The sequence below is a fragment of the Lampetra fluviatilis genome, chromosome 2, assembly GCF_964198595.1.
Source record: "Lampetra fluviatilis chromosome 2, kcLamFluv1.1, whole genome shotgun sequence".
Taxonomy (NCBI): domain Eukaryota; kingdom Metazoa; phylum Chordata; class Hyperoartia; order Petromyzontiformes; family Petromyzontidae; genus Lampetra; species Lampetra fluviatilis.
Genome location: NC_136276.1, coordinates 10742565 through 10761268, shown reverse-complemented (window position 1 = coordinate 10761268; position 18704 = coordinate 10742565). Strand labels below are relative to the sequence as shown.

Here is an 18704-nt window from a genome sequence, read left to right as displayed (position 1 = left end):
GAGCTACACAGCGAAACCGAAAATAAGACATCACATTGAAGAGTTGCTCTGATATACACATATACACGTGTGATGGGCTAGTTTTCTCGTTGCACTGCATGTTATTTGTCACGAATTCAGTCCGTGTGAAGAAGCTTCCAGCATGTTGACCGAAAATAGGACATCACATTGGAGAGTTGCTTTGGTATATGTGTATAATACATGTACGTGTACGCATGATGTGCTGGTTTGTCCACCCAGGCTGCGACAGTGGGCAGTTCCGCTGTGGCTCGGGCGCGTGCATTCCCCGCAGCTGGGTCTGCGACAGCATCAACGACTGCTCCGACAACTCAGATGAGAGAGGCTGCTGTGCGTCTCGCTCTTCTTGCGCACGTTCATTACGACGAATGCTTCCATCGATACTCAGGAGGCGATATGACAGAGTACAAGGGCACCCGCCATGATATTTTTGTTTGGAGCTAGAGCATAACAGGGGAGAGGGTGGGCGCCAGGGGAGGGCTTGTGCAGCAGGTTCATTACATTCCTGTCCAAAACAAAGATCTCCAAACCACTTGTCTCCTCATTAGAGTGGAAATCATTTCAGTTCAAAGAGCAGCCTTGTTTGAGATGACAAAACACACTGGCTCACTCTCCCCGGTTCATTACTGCTGCCATGGCTATACATGTAAAAGTGAAGTAAATAATCGATTACTATATTTAGGTTTTATGGCAGAAAGCACAGTATATTGCACAATAGTTTACACAGCATTTTGCATTAAAGAAATACTATATTTCATGTAACTCAAAGCATCAACCAGCAATATGGACATGTTGATTTATTAAAGCAATATTAAAATAATTATAATTATTCTACAATACATAAACTAAACCAAACAATTTGCATTTTTTTTTATTTTAACTAGATAATGCCCACTGAGCTCTATAGCTCTTTTCTCAGAACCTACCTGGCAACAAATGATAGCTCAAAGAATTGGCTTATCACGTGAAAATGTACTGCAGCCAAATACTCTTAAACGTAACGAAGATAAAGGTGCAGCCCTGAGCAGTTGGTGGAAGGGCGCTATCGAGAGCCCCTCTCAAGGGTATTTTGGTCTATTGGACCAATATTACATGCATTTCATAACTGCATTTATAATATGTGATGAAGAATTGTGTGTGTGTGTGTCGCAGGCCAATTCTTAAACTTTTCTTCTGTGCATTTGCAGCCCCTGCAACATGTTCGACGCTCCAGTTCAGGTGTCTAAGTGACAACCGGTGCATCGCACGCGCATTTGTGTGCGACGGAGAAGCGGACTGTGCTGACAGATCAGACGAGCACCAGAACTGCCGTGAGTTCAGTCTTGCCGTCGTCCGTGTCTCCTGCCCATAGCTGTCCCGTGTTTCATACGCTGCAATCAAAGTGCTTCCTCACTCACACATGCTATTAAACAGGTAGAGTTTTTGGTGTGTAAGCAGCACCCTAGTTGTCAGGAACAGAGTGATGTAATGTCATATTCCGTTACATTATTTAAAGGTGCCTGTATCTTCTGAGAGAGGTTTGAAAACTCACGCTGCATTATCACCACCCAGAGTAATGCTAACATTAGCAAAGCTAGAAAAAAAATGCCATAAAATACATTTATTCTACAGAACTGAACATTTATAAATGCCAGTATTCTTATTCTTAGGTTTTTTCGGTAAAGTCACGTAGGTAAAAATTTTAAATTAATGAAAGTAAAATAAAACAAAATAAAAAATCACGACGTTTCGGAAGCAACACAAGCCTCCGTCTTCAGGTGGAACCGTCACAGCCACGACAGCTGTATCAAGTAAATGAGAGATCACAAGAAATACCACTCCGTATATATAATGGTTGAGGGGGGAAGGGCCAGGAACGGCACACTTTTTATTAATATGGTAAGGTGAGGCTTAAGACTAAGAATAGACTGCATAACAAATGACTGAGCCTTTGTTATGGAGAGGTGCGGTTTGTAACTAACACTTAGCATACATAACAAAAGTGTGAAAAAAGAAAGCAAGTAAAAACTAAAACTGGTAAAACAACAAACTGGCTGTCTATCAATAACCTGTAATAGTTGTCTGTCAAATAAGATGGTCCAAATAAGTGTAGTTACATCTTTTTTGCATGGCTAATCACATTTTTCCAATGATTACTCAGTTTGTAACCCTCATCACGGTTGAAATTATGTCTGTGTTTGTATATTTGTATGGCTTCGTGTACAAACCTTTGATGGTAGCCAGGAGGTTTGCAGAGCACCTTGGTCTCGGAAAAGACAATTTCATGAGAGCCCACAGAGTTGTAGCAATGATCGGCAACGGCCGAAGAATCAGTTCTGCCGTGTTTCAGATCTGACTTGTGCTCGCGGACACGATCAGAAACATGACGTTTCGTTTCTCCAATGTAGCAATCACCACAACTGCAACTCAGTTTGTAGACTCCAGGATACTGTAAGTCAGGAACGACATCCTTCACAGATGGAATCAGATCACGGATTTTATGCACTGTACTGAATCGGACTTGGATCTTATGTTTGTTTAGAATTTTGGAGATCTTTTTGGTCACGCCTGATATGTATGGTAACGTGATAGTTTTGGTCGGAGTTTCATGTGGCTGTTTCTGTATGGTGGGAGAAACAACTTGGCGTATGGTGCGGTCAGAGTATCCGTTCATCCTGAGGGCCCGATGTACATATCATAATTCACCGGCCAGGTGGTGTTGGTCAGAAATGCCATGGGCTCTGTGGTATAGCGTTTTGATGAGATAATTCTTTTGAGATGGGTGGTGGTGGGAATCCGGTTTCAAGTAGGAATCTGTGTGGGTGGCTTTCCTGTACACAGAATGTTCAGTCCTTTGTTATGCAGTCAGAATGTGTACAGGAAAGCCACCCACACAGATTCCTACTTGAAACCGGATTCCCACCACCACCCATCTCAAAAGAATTCTGTGTACAGGAAAGCCACCCACAAAGATTCCTACTTGATACCGGATTCCTACTACCACCCATCCCCCCTCAACCATTATATATACGGGGTGGTATTTCTTGTGATCTCTCATTTACTTGATACAGCTGTCGTGGCTGTGACGGTTCCACCTGAAGACGGAGGCTTGTGTTGCTTCCGAAACGTCGTGATTTTTTATTTAGTTTTATTTTACTTTTATTAATAAAAACATTTTACCTACGTGACTTTACCGAAAAAACCTAAGAATATGAATCCTTGCAGTCACGAAAGATTCAAATCTAGAATTAATGCCAGTATTCTGTCTAAAAAAAGTAATTGCAACGCCTTTAAAAATACTGATGGGTGGTGGTGGTAATCCGGTTTCAAGTAGGAATCTGTGTGGGTAGCTTTCCTGTACACAGAATGTTCAGTCCTTTGTTATGCAGTCAGAATGTGTACAGGAAAGCCACCCACACAGACTCCTACTTGAAACCGGATTCCCACCACCAACCATCTCAAAAGAATTCTGTGTACAGGAAAGCCACCCACACAGATTCCTACTTGAAACCGGATTCCCACCACCACCCATCTCAAAAGAATTCTCTCATCAAAACGCTATACCACAGAGCCCATGGCATTTCTGACCAACACCACCTGGCCGGTGAATTAAGACATGTACATCGGGCCCTCAGGATGAACGGATACTCTGACCACACCATACGCCAAGCTGTTTCTCCCACCATACAGAAACAACCACATGAAACTCCGACCAAAACTATCACGTTACCATACATAGCAGGCGTGACCAAAAAGATCTCCAAAATTCTAAACAAACAAAAGATCCAAGTCCGATTCAGTACAGTGCATAAAATCCGTGATCTGATTCCATTTGTGAAGGATGTCGTTCCTGACTTACAGTATCCTGGGGTCTACAAACTGAGTTGCAGTTGTGGTGATTGCTACATTGGAGAAACGAAACGTCATGTTTCTGATCGTGTCCGCGAGCACAAGTCAGATCTGAAACACGGCAGAACTGATTCTTCGGCCATTGCCGATCATTGCTCCAACTCTGTGGGCTCTCATGAAATTGTCTTTTCCGAGACCAAGGTGCTCTGCAAACTTCCTGGCTACCATCAAAGGTTTGTACACGAAGCCATACAAATATACAAACACAGACATAATTTCAACCGTGATGAGGGTTACAAACTGAGTAATCATTGGAAAAATGTGATTAGCCATGCAAAAAAGATGTAACTACACTTATTTGGACCATCTTATTTGACAGACAACTATTACAGGTTATTGATAGACAGCCAGTTTGTTGTTTTACCAGTTTTAGTTTTTACTTGTTTTCTTTTTTCACACTTTTGTTATGTATGCTAGGTGTTAGTTACAAACCGCACCTCTCCATAACAAAGGCTCAGTCCTTTGTTATGCAGTCTATTCTTAGTCTTAAGCCTCACCTTATCATATTAATAAAAAAGTGTGCCGTTCCTGGCCCTTCCCCCCTCAACCATTATATATACGGGGTGGTATTTCTTGTGATCTATCATTTACTTGATACAGCTGTCGTGGCTGTGACGGTTCCACCTGAAGACGGAGGCTTGTGTTGCTTCCGAAACGTCGTGATTTTTTATTTAGTTTTATTTTACTTTTATTAATTTAAATTTTTTACCTACGTGACTTTACCGAAAAAACCTAAGAATATGAATCCTTGCAGTCACGAAAGCTTCAAATCTAGAATTAATGCCAGTATTCTGTCTAAAAAAGTAATTGCAACGCCTTTAAAAATACTGAATGAAAAATGATTATGATTAATTTTTATATGGAGAAAAATGTCAATGATTCGTGAATTTGTGAATGCAGATTGGTGGTTGGCATTCTATAGGGTTTTTTTTCTTAATATCGGAGCTAACGATAACAACTGACTCCTACAAATATTACAATTCATTTACCTCCTCAGTCTCTCAATGTGAAGCCTCATGCATTGATCACAGGAGTAGAACTGAGGCCTATTGGTAAGCTGGGCCGGGTACAGAAATAACATCAATTTAAAAATCTACCAAGAATATGCAAAGAATGTCATGCAATTTATATAAAAGCTAATGTGCAGAGGAGATGCTTTATTAGGATGAATTTCAAATTACTCATTTAATTCAGTGGTGAGATTATATATAATTAATTAGTTATCAACGCTGCATACTTTATTATAATATATAATTCATAGCTATACTAGTTTAATGCGATAAAATGTGTAAAACATCCATTTGCAGACTCTAATAGTGCAAGAAGGTATTTTTAATGACACCTTTCTACACATAACTCAGACATACGACCACTCCATCCCTACTGCCGTCTCTCTGCAGGTATTTTATGTGCAGTTCTTTCTGTTATTTTGTGCTTATTCACCGCTGGTAACAACACTGCTCCAAAAGCCGTCAGACCTCATGTTCTTTATTTCCTTCACCATCCCTCCCTAATGCCTCCCCCAAAGTCTTAATTTTCACTGCTTACCATTTGCACATTAGCCCAGCTGACAACACCGTAGATAAGATTCGTTAGTGGCGAGTGGTATTCCAATTGGTCACGGGTACCACCTTCACCAACCCGAACTGACCACCAGCATGGTGAGGTGTGGTCACACAGCTCCCATGACCAATAGGGCATGGGGAGGCCTTCATCCATCAGTGTATTGACGTGCGGCTTAGACGTTACATTTGATCCTTATGGTGGTACCCCCGAGGTACCAAATAATACAAGATGGCCGAGGCAATTCAATGTTATATTTCTGGGACGCTATTTTTCCAGGGGTGTACTTAACTCCGCGACTGGGGTTCCAATCAATCCGAAATCAGTGCTACTCCGCGATGTCGAAACGCCAAACATTATAGCATTAAAAAAAATCCGTTATCGAAAATCAACTTTGAATAGGACATCGTGTACAGCTCGTCGAGATGAGTCGATTGCCGCATCGCCGACCATCAACGGACTAAAAATGACTGCATCACGGACATCGTGCGAGAACCGGGGTACTATGGAACCCCGAGGTTCCGCCATAAGGTTAATTTGTATAACACCCATGTCCATTTAAATAACCCTGCCCTAAAAATGACTGTTTACTCTTTCTATTGTTCGTACCGATCCTCTCCGCCCTCCCCACTGAAGCTGGAAGCACGTGCTCAAGCAGCCACTTCGCGTGCGCTTCTGGACACTGCGTCCAGAGCGCGTTCCGCTGCGACCACTTCCAGGACTGCGATGACCGCTCCGACGAGCAGAGCTGCCGTGAGCTGCACAGCCGACTCACGGGGGCGTGCGCGGCACGGCCACAAACACCTCTTGCCCCTTCTAAGCCCAAAGTCCCATTGCTCCACGGGTTCGGCAGCTCGGATCTTGCTTCGCCATGCACCTATATAATGCGCCCCCTACACCGGCGACATCCTCGTTCCGCTCCCTCTTTCCATCTCACCCTCGGTCTTCCTCTTGGTCCTTTAATTCCTGCGTCGGTGGCATGTCCATAGGGCTTTCAGCACATGCTTGTGTACTCGAAGGGAATTCGTTTGATCTGGAAATGCTGTACTAGGTTTCTAAGTGCATTGCGCTTCTGTCACTGTTTATTTAACGTAATTTAAAGTGTACCACGCTCAACGTCCCATCGAATGAAGTAGCCCTTTAAACAGTACCTTTGCTCACGAGACTCAAGACTTTTAGCCTGTTAGTGCTTGCTACAGAATACCTTTTGGACATTGTTTATATTTGCTAAAATCATGCTTAGTACACTTTGGAACATATACATCCAGTAAAATAAAATGCATATTTTGCTTGACACATGAGATGTATTATGCACGTCGCCATCAGTGCATGTGCCATCGATCCTTAACAGTGCAGTAAGCATAACCTGCAACAATAATCGCACGTATTCGACATCATCACGGATAATGCTAAAACTCCACACTTGCAAAAGGTCACTAATGTATTGTTAATCAATCATGAACAATCTTATGGCGATCTGCATTGTTAATAATTATTGGTGTTAATGATCATGATCCTTTTTCACAGCCCTAAAACAAATAAACCATTATTTGATGGTTGTACAAAAGACAAAGATCCCCTGTATAGCCTGAACATACTTTTCAGGACGTTACTAAGGCCAGCACGGCACACGAGGTGGTGGGTGGCCAGCACCATGCCCGGCCGCCTTTGTCTTCCCAGTGGCGATATTTACTCACCGCACAAGGTACTCATTTGAGACTGAGTAGACCTAGGGGAGGCCCAGGACCGGTTGTACTACACATTGGTATATGTTCTTGCTCAACTCAACATGCAGAAGCTGTGCACTTTACCAACAACTGCCTGCGACCACATGCACACACGGCCATAAAGCAGGTCACGGAAGATTGAGCGCAGCGGGTTCGGGATGCTACAGGTTACACATTGCAGGACACAATTATGCACCGCTGTCTGCTGAATATGTGACGCCGGCGTGCAGAGTACCCGACATGCGGGGAGATGACCTGTGCCAACGGAGCGTGCTTCAACACAGCGCAGCGGTGCGACGGGGTGGTCAACTGCCGGGACTTGTCTGATGAAGCCAACTGCAGTAAGTGTGGCACGAACTCTCCTCTTCACCCGCTGTATGAGCTCAAACCAATTCAATCACACGCACACCTCTGCCTCTACACACATGCGAGGAAGGTATTGAATGAAATCGCGGTTTGCTGACCACGGGGGCTCAAAGGTCACAAAATGCCCAGCGGCCAGCAACAATCAGCCCTTATTTAAGATGTAATAGATACGAGTTAAGGTGTTTCTTGAAATGGGCAAGGTTGTAAGGACTTATGGAAAGAGATTGAGGTGGGGTTTCAAAGTCGAGAAGCTCAGAAGTGTTTTCACCTGCAGTGTGGTGCTTGAACATCGCATGGATGAGACAAAATCGTCAATCCGGTAGACCGGACTGGCTGTTTTGGGTGGAAGAATTATTTCACGGAGTCCCTGTGAATTGTAACCATGGCAGGAGCGATGGACGAGTAATACGGAGGTGACTCGCCGCTGGTGAGCGATTAACTGAAGTGAATCAGCGAGTGGTAGATCATCATTTGACCTGACTTCTACATTTAGCGTTCCTTTCACCTCATTCAGATTTCATAATGCTATTTAGCACTATTTGGCATTTATGAAGATGTTTTTTTTGTAAAAAAATTTGTAGGGACCCATATCATGTTTTGTTTCATATTATGTAATATCATTTGTAGATCTAGGATTTTATATTACTTATGCTGCATGTTTTCAAGTGGTGTTTTCTGCATGTTTTCTTGTTAATACGCTGTTATTTGCATTTTTGATTAACCCAATCCCAGGTCTCCCTATACAAAGATACTCAATGGGATCTTACTTGGTTATGAACTTCACCTATCTATAATTACAACGTTATGTAATATATTGCTTGTATTGATCCCTTCACCTTGCTTAATCATTTACAGCCTAAACATCCAAGTAGTGACGTTTGTTTAGCATGTGCGTTTGAGACCGAGATTCGCAGAGTTGCAGCTTGTAGGATTTGGTCGCCACTGTTTGGATCATTAGCTTCTCCAGGGGGAGGATAAGGGGGGGGGCAGATACGGACCAGGGGTGTCAGTGTGTTTACCCAGGAACATTTCACTAAATCCTAAGGCAGTCTGGGGGAGATGGATTTAATTGTTTGACCAGTTACTTTATTGAGTTTTTGTGCGTGGGAGAAAACCAGCTTACCTCAATAATATGCATGCATAAGAGAGAATAACACTCAATGGTCAACATATATTAGTCCACAAACCCACTTGCCGTACTGCCAACCTTTAACAACCTTAGAGGCTTGTGGATTCAGAAGTATCACAAATCTCCATGGTCCAATAACGATCACTCCACATTGTTAGATTTGCAGGCATGTGCCACCATACCCAACTATTAGCTATGTAAGTGTACTCTGCCAGAACAGTAGTGATTGGTAGCTTGTGATGTAAACATGCTAATGTTAGGCAACATATGAATATAATTTTTATTGGAATAACTTGGTCCACAGAGCGTTAAATTGCCTTTGACTTTTCTAGCCGCAAGATGCCCAGCGGGTGAATTCCAGTGTGCAAATGAAAGATGCGTCCCCCAGTCCTATCGCTGTGACCACATTGATGACTGCACGGATGGAAGTGATGAAAATGGCTGTGGTGAGCTATTACCAATCAACACTTCTAACCACGTTGAATTATATATAGCCTGGAACATTGTTGATTTTTTGTTTACTGTGCAGGTCAATTGCATTAAAAAAGAGTATATACTTCCAAAATGAAAATAGTGAATTAAATGTACTTGAAAGCATACAATTGAATGACACACCGCACACTTAACACACATGAGGAGAGTTTGCTGATATAACCGAAATCTAAAGGTGACGTTTGGCTTTTCTCTGGTGGCAGTTTACGGGACATGCCAGGGTAACCAGTTCACTTGCGCCAGCGGCCGCTGCATTCTGCAGAGCTGGGTGTGTGATGGAGACGATGACTGCTTTGATGGGAGTGATGAAAGAGGATGTGGTGAGCCACCAATGTCAAACTTTCCACATTAATGTGTGATTCAACAATAATACAAACTACCATCATTTGTACACATTCTTAAATTGCATCACCATTTTTATGAACACTGTCCGATGAGTGAAAAGTAAGCTAACATTTTGGGCTTTGGCTCTAATCAGAGTAGAGGTGGGAAATAGTGACGTAGTTGGAGTCGGATTTGTAAGAAGTGTTGTATGAATCAAAACGTTAACTTACCACGCCTCTTGGCGTCCTCTGGTCTAACACCGTTTTGAGACTAGGCTCAAAAGAAAGCTGTCTCTGTTGTGGACCAATCAGTTTCAAAGACAATGCATATATTATCAGAGTACTTTTTTGTTTGCATTCTGACCACAAGTATTGTGGTCAATGCAGACATGATTCCTTGTAAAAGGTTTCAGTTTGGTGTTTTAACATCTTAACACCTGTTTTATTGTCAGAAAAAAGGGGACAACCTATTCTCAGATTTTAAGCTTGTGCACCGTACATCACTTCCAGCACATTGCATTAAATATCAAATGAGGCGAAAAACCTCGTAATTTTTTTACGTGCATGAAAAAAACGGAAACACTTGCTACAATCGGTTGTTCACTGTGGGTGCAGCGAGCGAGGAGAGAGAATGCTACCCGGAGGAGTGGCCATGTCCTGGCAGCAGGGCGTGCATCCCCTTCAGGAAGGTCTGTGATGGGAGACGCGACTGCCCGCATGGCACAGATGAGAGCAACTCCACTGCTGGACTCGCCTGCTGTGAGTAGTCCCTCGCATTCAAACCTTTCAGAAGAAGAAGTAGAAGTGTCAATGTCACTGTTTTCTGTTAACAAAAAGGGCAAACATTGGTTGTTGTGAATCCTCTCTCTCATTTGGGAGTGGAAAAAAAACGAAATACTTTGTTTCGTACCTCATTTGACATGCCTTACAGTACTGCAGAATGTTATGATAATAACTTTCTGACCTTTACACATTGCAGCTATCGAGAATTGTGGAGCCCTGAGTTGTGAATATCGCTGCCACGCTTCGCCCGCGGGGGGCGCCTGCTACTGCCCGCCCAGCTTCGTCGTCTCAAACAACAGCATCACCTGCATGGGTGAGCACACAAGAAGACAACATTTTTCCGTGCTATACCCGGGCCATCGTTTTAGCTGGGTTGGCCGTCGAGGAGGGGAGCGGCTAAAGGGGGGGGCGGTGCGGGTTGCAAGGATGTTGGGCGGGGGGCGGGGGGGGCTCAGAAATAATTAAATGAGAAATGTACCTCTGGATGTAAACTACTTGGCTGTTTTTTTTTTACTGCTCAGAGTTTGTGATTGGAGTCCTCTTTGTTTTTGTGACCGTCAATTTCAATTCTTTGCATGACCCCTGTAGATTTTGACGACTGCAAGATGTGGGGAGTGTGCGACCAGTTCTGCGAGAACCGCCCGGCAGGACACACGTGCCAATGCAGCCCTGGTTACTCGCTGGAATACAACAAGCACTGCCGTGCTGACGTGGCCAGTGAGTCTGTTTCCTGTGAAACAAACCCGCTGCGTTGTTGCTTAGTCGACATGTTGCAGTTCACCCCATCCCATTAGAGATCGATGAAGTTGTGACGATTCGAGGTCACTATGAGATTCAAGAATCACATTTTTTGTCTAAGTTTTATTGTCTGGTTTTTATTGTTTCATATATTTTCTTACCTCTATCATATGTTTGCTCAGTTCACCTGAATGTAACATTGGTAGATAATTTTCATCCATTTTTTTAAATAATTTGTACTGTAATTGATTTTCACACCATATGATTTGATGTATGTATCATGAGCATAATACTCACTTGTAATCAATTACTTGATATGTGGTTACATACTTGTAATTTAACTTTTAAAACAATAAAAAGTGCGTACATATTATGTTGTTTTTGGTGTGTACATGTAGTTTTTAAACGTTTTTCTAATTTCCCACAAATATTATCCTGATTGTCCTTTGGGTGTCACGGCACAGTGTTCAAATGTTTTAAAGGCCTGGGGTAGCAGCACCACTCACGCCGTTGCTCTTGTGTTGACGAAGGTGGCGTTGCGTCGCTCCTCTTCTCCAACGGAAAGGACCTCATGATCAGCGACCTGCAGGGCCGCACCGTCCGTGTGCTGGTGCCTTCGCAGAACCGCGGAGTGGCCGTCGGTGTTGACTACCACTACATCCTCCGCCGCGTCTTCTGGACTGACACCATGCAAAACAAGGTTCGTTCAGCGCATCCAAAATAATACTGTGAAAGGTGTAGCGTAACAATAGCTTTATGATGTGATGTACTATGTTTTTTAAAGCGCAAAACCAAATTGAAGGCGATAGTTTTCTTTCTGCGGACTCATTGGTAAATGGAGTGAGAACATCAACTCAACACAAATTCAGAACCTGATTGAAATCCAGAATCTCAGCAAAGCTCTGACCTCCGAGCCACCTGGCCACTTCAAGATTGGGTGACCTTTTTTAAGTACCATGGGTTATTCGGCATGATGTCCTACGATTCGCTCCGAGCGTTGGGAGCTCTTGGAAGCTAATTCAGAAGCCATACAGCACAATGGCAGGAAATCCCGATTGCCTTGAGGAACCTGGTTCCTTTATGAACAACTCCCACCAGGTACTGCCTTCAAGCCTTCAAATTAAAACACTGATGTACTCGAAGAGATTAGTGAGAGCCGAGGAGGCAAAGGCTGGTGGCAATGTGAATAAGTGGAGGCTCAGGAATGATCACAATGTAAATGTGGAAGAGCCAGGGAAAACATTTGAACACTGTCCAATGCAGTGCCCCGAATAAAACACCTGAGGAACTGTTTGGGTCATGTGATAACACCAGGACTTGGCTGCAATTTCAAGCAAATAGCTATGATGATGAGTTCAGTGTGTGGGTTAACTGTTGATTAAGAGCAGGGAATTATATTTAATTAATATATTCGTATTGATTATTTACCTCCGATTCGCCCGGTTTGTTATGTAATGTGTGAAAGAAGTTCAACATATATACGTACATTCAGCACATGATTAATACGTAGAATTGTATATTGTACTTAAGAATATTATTTGTTTAATGTGTTATATGTGATGGGTTCACTTGACCTCTGCAGCCACCAGTTCATCACAATCACAATGTCAAAAAAGTGATAGATTATTCGATCGAATCATGACATCTACTGCCAAGTGTGTGTTTCACACCAATACCTTCATAGATGTTCCCGAAAGTGTGCACCTGAGCCATAATTGCCACAGATTCCAGTAACCTTTTGATATTTTGTTTGCTGTCTCCTTTAGCTAAATTATGATAAATTCAAAGGCTAACAAGTACTATTAACAGTGAAATTAATCATGATAAACTGTGCAGCACATATGACCAAAACACGGCATTTCATCAGATCTCGGAAACTAAGCAGGATAGAGCCCAGCTCGTGCTTAGAGGGGCAACCATCATGCAACAGTAGGTGCCATAGACAGTGGCCTACCTTTTGATAAACGAAGAGCAGTGCATAAAAAGCTCCTGTTTGCTGCACTGCCACGCTCCCACCGTCTGTGTGCCATCACCAAACCAGCGCTGTGCAGCGTGGTGAAGTGTGGTCAAATAATCCCGATGGCCCAAGCGGGTGTGGGGATACCCTCCTTGACACAGGGGGCTGTACGTGTACATCCTGCACAGCAAAGTCTCCCCCCCCTCCTCTTTTAAAGTCACGTCTATGCTATGCAACAGGTACTTTCGGTAAACATGGACACATTGGCAGTGGAGACGGTGCTGTCAGTGGCCCTGGACATGCCCGAGAACTTGGCCGTGGACTGGATTAGCAACAAGCTGTACATTGTGGAGAGCTCGGTGGACCGTATCGACGTGACTGACCTGAACGGAGCGAACCGACTAACGCTCATCGCTGAGAATCTGGGGAGACCCCGGGGCATCGCTCTCGACCCGACCGTCGGGTGAGATACGTCGCCGGATGACGATGATGATGCTCTCCCCTTGTGTTGTCATCGCTCAGCATGAATGTCCGCATGAGCTATGCAAAATAAACTCGATGATCACCACCTGATCTGAATATGAATGACCAATGAAATAACTTTCAATGGGAGGTGCTAATATATATTTACCATTAATATGCATGACCAGGAATTGAACAAGGATTGGCTGAGATTATATCTAAGTTCACTAAAGATGAATATCTCTTGTATAAAGAACTCAATTTCCGTAGGGTCTAGCCAGGTCTGCAAGCTACAAATATTTCTCCACCCTATAACACCACATCCAGTATACCTTTTGCTTTGGCCAACACCACACCTGTCCACCTTTGTCTCCCCAGCGGCAATGTTTATGCATTGCGCCGTGTTCCTCATTTGAGGCCGCGTCAACCATAAACAGGTTGAGATTCTGCTCGTCACTGGTGATGTCCGTAGCTGCGCATCGAACCCAGGTGGCTCTGATCATAGAGAAGGGCATTATAACCATCGGGTCACCACTCCTCACTCTGCAAAGACAAAGATCCCCCGTATAGCCTTAACAAACTGTTGGCTCAAATGCTGTTAGCGAGCACCTATATAGGCCGACATGGCACACGAAGGGGTGGTTGGCCAGCACCACGCTTGGCTGCCTTTGTCTCCCTAGTGGCGATGTTTACGTACCACACCAGGTACTAATTTGAGGCTGAGGCGACCTAGGGGAGGCCCAGAACCGATTCAGATAATCGTTACTGGTGTTAACCGCGTGAGCGGGAATCGAACTCGGGTGGCCAGGTTCGTAGTGCGGCGCGCTAACCGCTACACCACCTCTCCCCACTCTGCATACACATACATACACACACCTGTGTGCACAGGTACATGTTTTTCTCAGACTGGGACGACGTGTCGGGCAACCCTCGGTTGGAGCGAGCGTACATGGACGGCACCAACCGCTTGGCCCTTGTGCGCACCAAGCTGGGCTGGCCGGCCGGCATCACGCTCGACTTCGTGCTGCAGCGCGTCTTCTGGGTGGACAACCGCTTCGACTACATCGAGAGTGTCACCTACGACGGCCTGAACAGGTGCGACGCCTCTCCTGTTGAGAGCGTTTTTAAGCCACAGAGGTGTTGAGCCGAACTGGTGCTCGGTTCTCTGGGATGACTGGTAATTAGGGTTGCCACTTCTGAGGTTTGATATAAAAACCAGGGAATATAATGGGAGGGGTGGGGGGTCTCGTTACAGGAACAGAGAAAAACTACTGTAATGGTAAATACGTTGTCATGCGTGGTGCATTATAATTATCACACAAATGACAAAAAAAGTTGCACTGCATTGTACCTGGAAAACTTGTGGATTTCCCAAGTAGTTATCCCCAAGAGAGGACGATTTTTGGAAACCTAGGAGAGGTGGCAACCCGACTAGTAATACTGAACACTGTTTCTGCATGAAATGAGATGTTTTTTTTTTATTGGGTCGTTTTTTAATTTGTGAATAATTATGTTATAACTACATCATCCTTTCTTAATTATATTTTAATTATAAATTGTTTCTGGTTCATAAGTTGCCCTTTCCATAATTTTTTTAACCGTGAAAATTTAAATTTGCGAGGCCTGTGAGATAACGAGCGTGGCTCTCAATTCGCGTTGTTACATCATCATCATCGAGTCACCCTCTCGCTCACTCACAGGAAAACGCTCCTGAGCGGCGGTGCGAATGTTCCACACCCGTTTGACATCACCACATTTGAGCATTACGTCTACTTCACGGACTGGACGCGCATGGAGGTGACTCGCGTCAATGTCTTCAACGGGAGTGACCTCCAAGTGGTGCACCGCTCCAATATTCGGCCTTATGGGGTCATCGTCCACCACTCTCTGCGCCAGCCCCAGGGTATGTATGCGTATGGTGGTGGCTTCTGCCTAGAAGTCTGTTCATCTCAAATGCAGCGTCTTCAGATGCAGTTATGTTTGACTACTACATGAATGAAAATTGGAATTGTATGAAGGCAATCGCATATAAAAAAAAATTTGACCATTTTTGATGGTTCACTTTAAAGAGGAAAGCCTCCACCGAGTTCTCAAATTTATCTTTCAAAAGGTCACTGCATCGGGATATTTTGCCAATTCCATTATTTATGGGCACGTCGGAGGAAATCGGAGTACCTGGAGAAATCTCACGCTTTTCGAGAGGGGGATAACATTCTAAGCTCCACACAAATGGATTTAAAAATCCATTTTACGTGCTGCCATTGCCTGGCCATCTCACATCCCAGCGAGTTTTGGAGTTTCACAAATCTGTGAAATCCACTAACTCTTACCTCTAGCGCTGGATCACAGGCGCGCACATCCATATCTACCTGTAATGATCTTCTTAGGTTCTTTCGGTAAAGCTGTATCAGCTAATCTGGCTGTGACGGTCCCACCTGATGACGGAGACTTGTGTTGCCTCCGAAACGTCGTGATTTTTGTTTTTATTTTATTTTACTTTCTGCGTGGCTTTACCGAAAGAACCTAAGAAGATGATTCCTTGCAGTCACGAAAGCTTCAAATCTAGAATACCTGTAATGACATGTGACTTTAAAAAAGGTAATAACTTCAGCTGTGAATACGTTTATTAAATAGCATAGAATTTAAATTCAAATGTACGTTAGACCATGTTATGTGGATACAAGGAACAAACACACCTATATCCAAATCGACAATGTTAGTTGATATGTACCGGTATTTAATATAAGGAGATGAGCATGGCAAAGGGATTATGGTTCTGCGCTGTGAACCCAATGACCTTAATTCAATTCTCGGCCACGGCTAACGGCAGGGGGGAGTGATATCTTTACTGGTTCTCGGCCACCGCTTCCTTTGCAGCTCCACAGAAACCACGACGGTGGAATACGGTCAATGAACCCCCAAAAACTTCCACAGATGTCGACACCTTCGTTTAGCAGTGAATTAATAAATGACTAAAATGTGTAATTTAAATGGTGTTACTGTTCGTTTGGTTCTGATAAAGGCCATAAGGGGCCGTCCATAAATGACGTCACGCACCTGGGAGGGGGGAGGCGGGTCAGACATTTGTGACGATGTGTGACGAGGGGGGGGGGGGGTTTGAGAAATGTGACGTCACATCAAAATGCGCAACTTTAAATAAATATAGACAACACGTTTTTCTTAATTAATTATACTTTTAAATAAATGTTTTCTCCTACAATATCAGAGTGTAGCACCACATTAAATACACACTACAATGACAATAGTTTAAAGCGATTTAAAGCATGTTTTATATTTTTTTTTTGGGGGGGGGGGCAAAGCTTTTGACGTCATACTTGAGGGGGGGTCTGACTTTTTGTGACGTCGTGTGACGAAGGGGGGGGGGGGTCAAAAATTGTCCAAAATCGCGTGACGTCATTTATGGACGGCCCCTAATAGAAAAAAAGTGAAACCAGTTCTGAGCTAACGGAGGCGTGTGGGGATCGTTGTGTGTGTGTCTCGTGTCCGTGGCACTGTGCAGTGCGGAATCCGTGCGGGCCGAATAACGGTGGCTGTGAGCAGATCTGCGTGCTCAGCCACCGGACGGACAACGTGGGCCTCGGCTATCGCTGCAAATGCCGCGTGGGCTTCGACCTGCAGCCCGATGGCCTCCACTGCTTCCGTAAGCCACGGCTCGTCCCCCGTGGCCATGTCTGGGATTTACACTTTGGGTGTCAGATGTGAGGCCAGGCCTCACTTTTGCAGTGGCTAAAGTTCCGTACTTCCTGCAAGGCAGACATGAAAGAGGAATATATATTTTTTTGTTGGGGGATTGTAGTTGATTAAACAATACTGGCAATTGTCCATAGGTTCACTTTCTACACTCTTCTACGTTCGTGTAATTTTTCAATTTATTACGTTTTTTGTTTATATTCTGCTCTGAACTACTTGTTAATAGATGTGTAAAAACTATTGCAATTTGCAAGTGTTCATGTTTGTCCCAAAATGCTTGATTAAGTAAAATGTCTCTAAACCAATATATAAGAGATTCTGCTTGGCTTAACCAAGGCAGGCGACTAATTGATGGTGATGATGATCATTGAACATTGAAATTGATCATTATGATGACAATAACTGTTATTGTGCATTCTGTTACAGCTGTCACCAAGTTTCTACTGTTTTCCGCGATGACATCTGTGCGGGGCATCCCTCTAAACCAGTCCCAGCAAGAGGACGTCATCCTCCCCGTCACGGGCAGCCGTGTGACCTTTGTCGGGATCGATTTCGATGCCGCCTCACAGCGAGTGATCGTCTCCGATGCATTTCAGGGGAAAATATTCCAGCAAAATCTCGACGGCACCGGTCAGCACGATGGGTTTCTTTCCCTCGACCTCTTCCATGTCGCGCGGCCACAATTGGCTGCGGTCTGTAGGATATTCTTCTGCATTTATATCTCATCCTGTGCTGATTTGTGGCTAAATAGAGCATACTATATTCTCAAAGTATTTGGACATCATTTAAAAACGGTCTTTTTTACATTTACATGAATGCTATCTATTGTTATACACTTAAAGAAAATTATCCTTAAAACGAGTATTGCGTTTGAAGGATGTGATCATCGGCATACCTATTCAAACAAACACGAATAGACTAATTCACACCAGGTAACACATTGGCGTTTGTGTTACACACCTCATGAGTCCGTCAACTCTTCTCGCTCAGGGAGGGTGAACTTGACGTCGCGCGATGTCTCGTCTGTGGAATCCCTGGCCTACGACTGGATCTCTAAGAACCTGTACTGGACCGACACGCACAGCCGGGTGGTCACTGCCATGCGGCTCGTGGACCAATCCCGTCGCAACGTCCTCGCGAACCTGCAGAACCCGCGCTCCATTGTCGTGCACCCACTGCAGGGGTCAGCACTGCCCGCCCACCATGCGCCGTTTAGAGAGACAGAAAAATTTCAGACGGATAGTTCCAGTTATATGTTTGTAATGCCCATCATTTATTGTCGCACGTAAATGTTTACATGGCATAATGGTTTAGACGCTTTTTGACGTTTCTCTGGTTTAACACTGGTGAGATAAGGCTATAAAGAAGGACGTCTTTAGTGAAGGCCAATCGATTTCAAAGACAATGCATATATTATCAGAGCATCTTTGTTTTCGTGTTTTTTCACAAGTATGTGTGTCTAATGCAGACTTGATGCCTTGCAATACGCCTATTTGGTGTTTGAACACCTTAATACCTCATGTTTTATAGCCTATTCTTATTTTTTC

General features: G+C 44.0%; 1 protein-coding gene across 1 annotated transcript in view; it reads left to right on the top strand.

Annotated features, from left to right (window-relative positions):
* The window catches only part of LRP2 (LDL receptor related protein 2), a 78836-nt gene that overhangs the window by 7221 nt on the left and 52911 nt on the right, over positions 1 to 18704 (top strand). The window contains exons 2-17 of the mRNA XM_078869039.1: positions 241 to 348; positions 1206 to 1328; positions 6106 to 6222; positions 7427 to 7537; positions 9024 to 9137; positions 9387 to 9503; positions 10122 to 10265; positions 10486 to 10602; positions 10878 to 11006; positions 11558 to 11727; positions 13224 to 13447; positions 14335 to 14541; positions 15147 to 15349; positions 16967 to 17107; positions 17584 to 17787; positions 18148 to 18340. Coding sequence (XP_078725165.1) covers positions 241 to 348; positions 1206 to 1328; positions 6106 to 6222; positions 7427 to 7537; positions 9024 to 9137; positions 9387 to 9503; positions 10122 to 10265; positions 10486 to 10602; positions 10878 to 11006; positions 11558 to 11727; positions 13224 to 13447; positions 14335 to 14541; positions 15147 to 15349; positions 16967 to 17107; positions 17584 to 17787; positions 18148 to 18340 — 2422 coding nt within the window. The remainder of the gene's footprint in view (positions 1 to 240; positions 349 to 1205; positions 1329 to 6105; positions 6223 to 7426; positions 7538 to 9023; positions 9138 to 9386; positions 9504 to 10121; positions 10266 to 10485; positions 10603 to 10877; positions 11007 to 11557; positions 11728 to 13223; positions 13448 to 14334; positions 14542 to 15146; positions 15350 to 16966; positions 17108 to 17583; positions 17788 to 18147; positions 18341 to 18704) is intronic.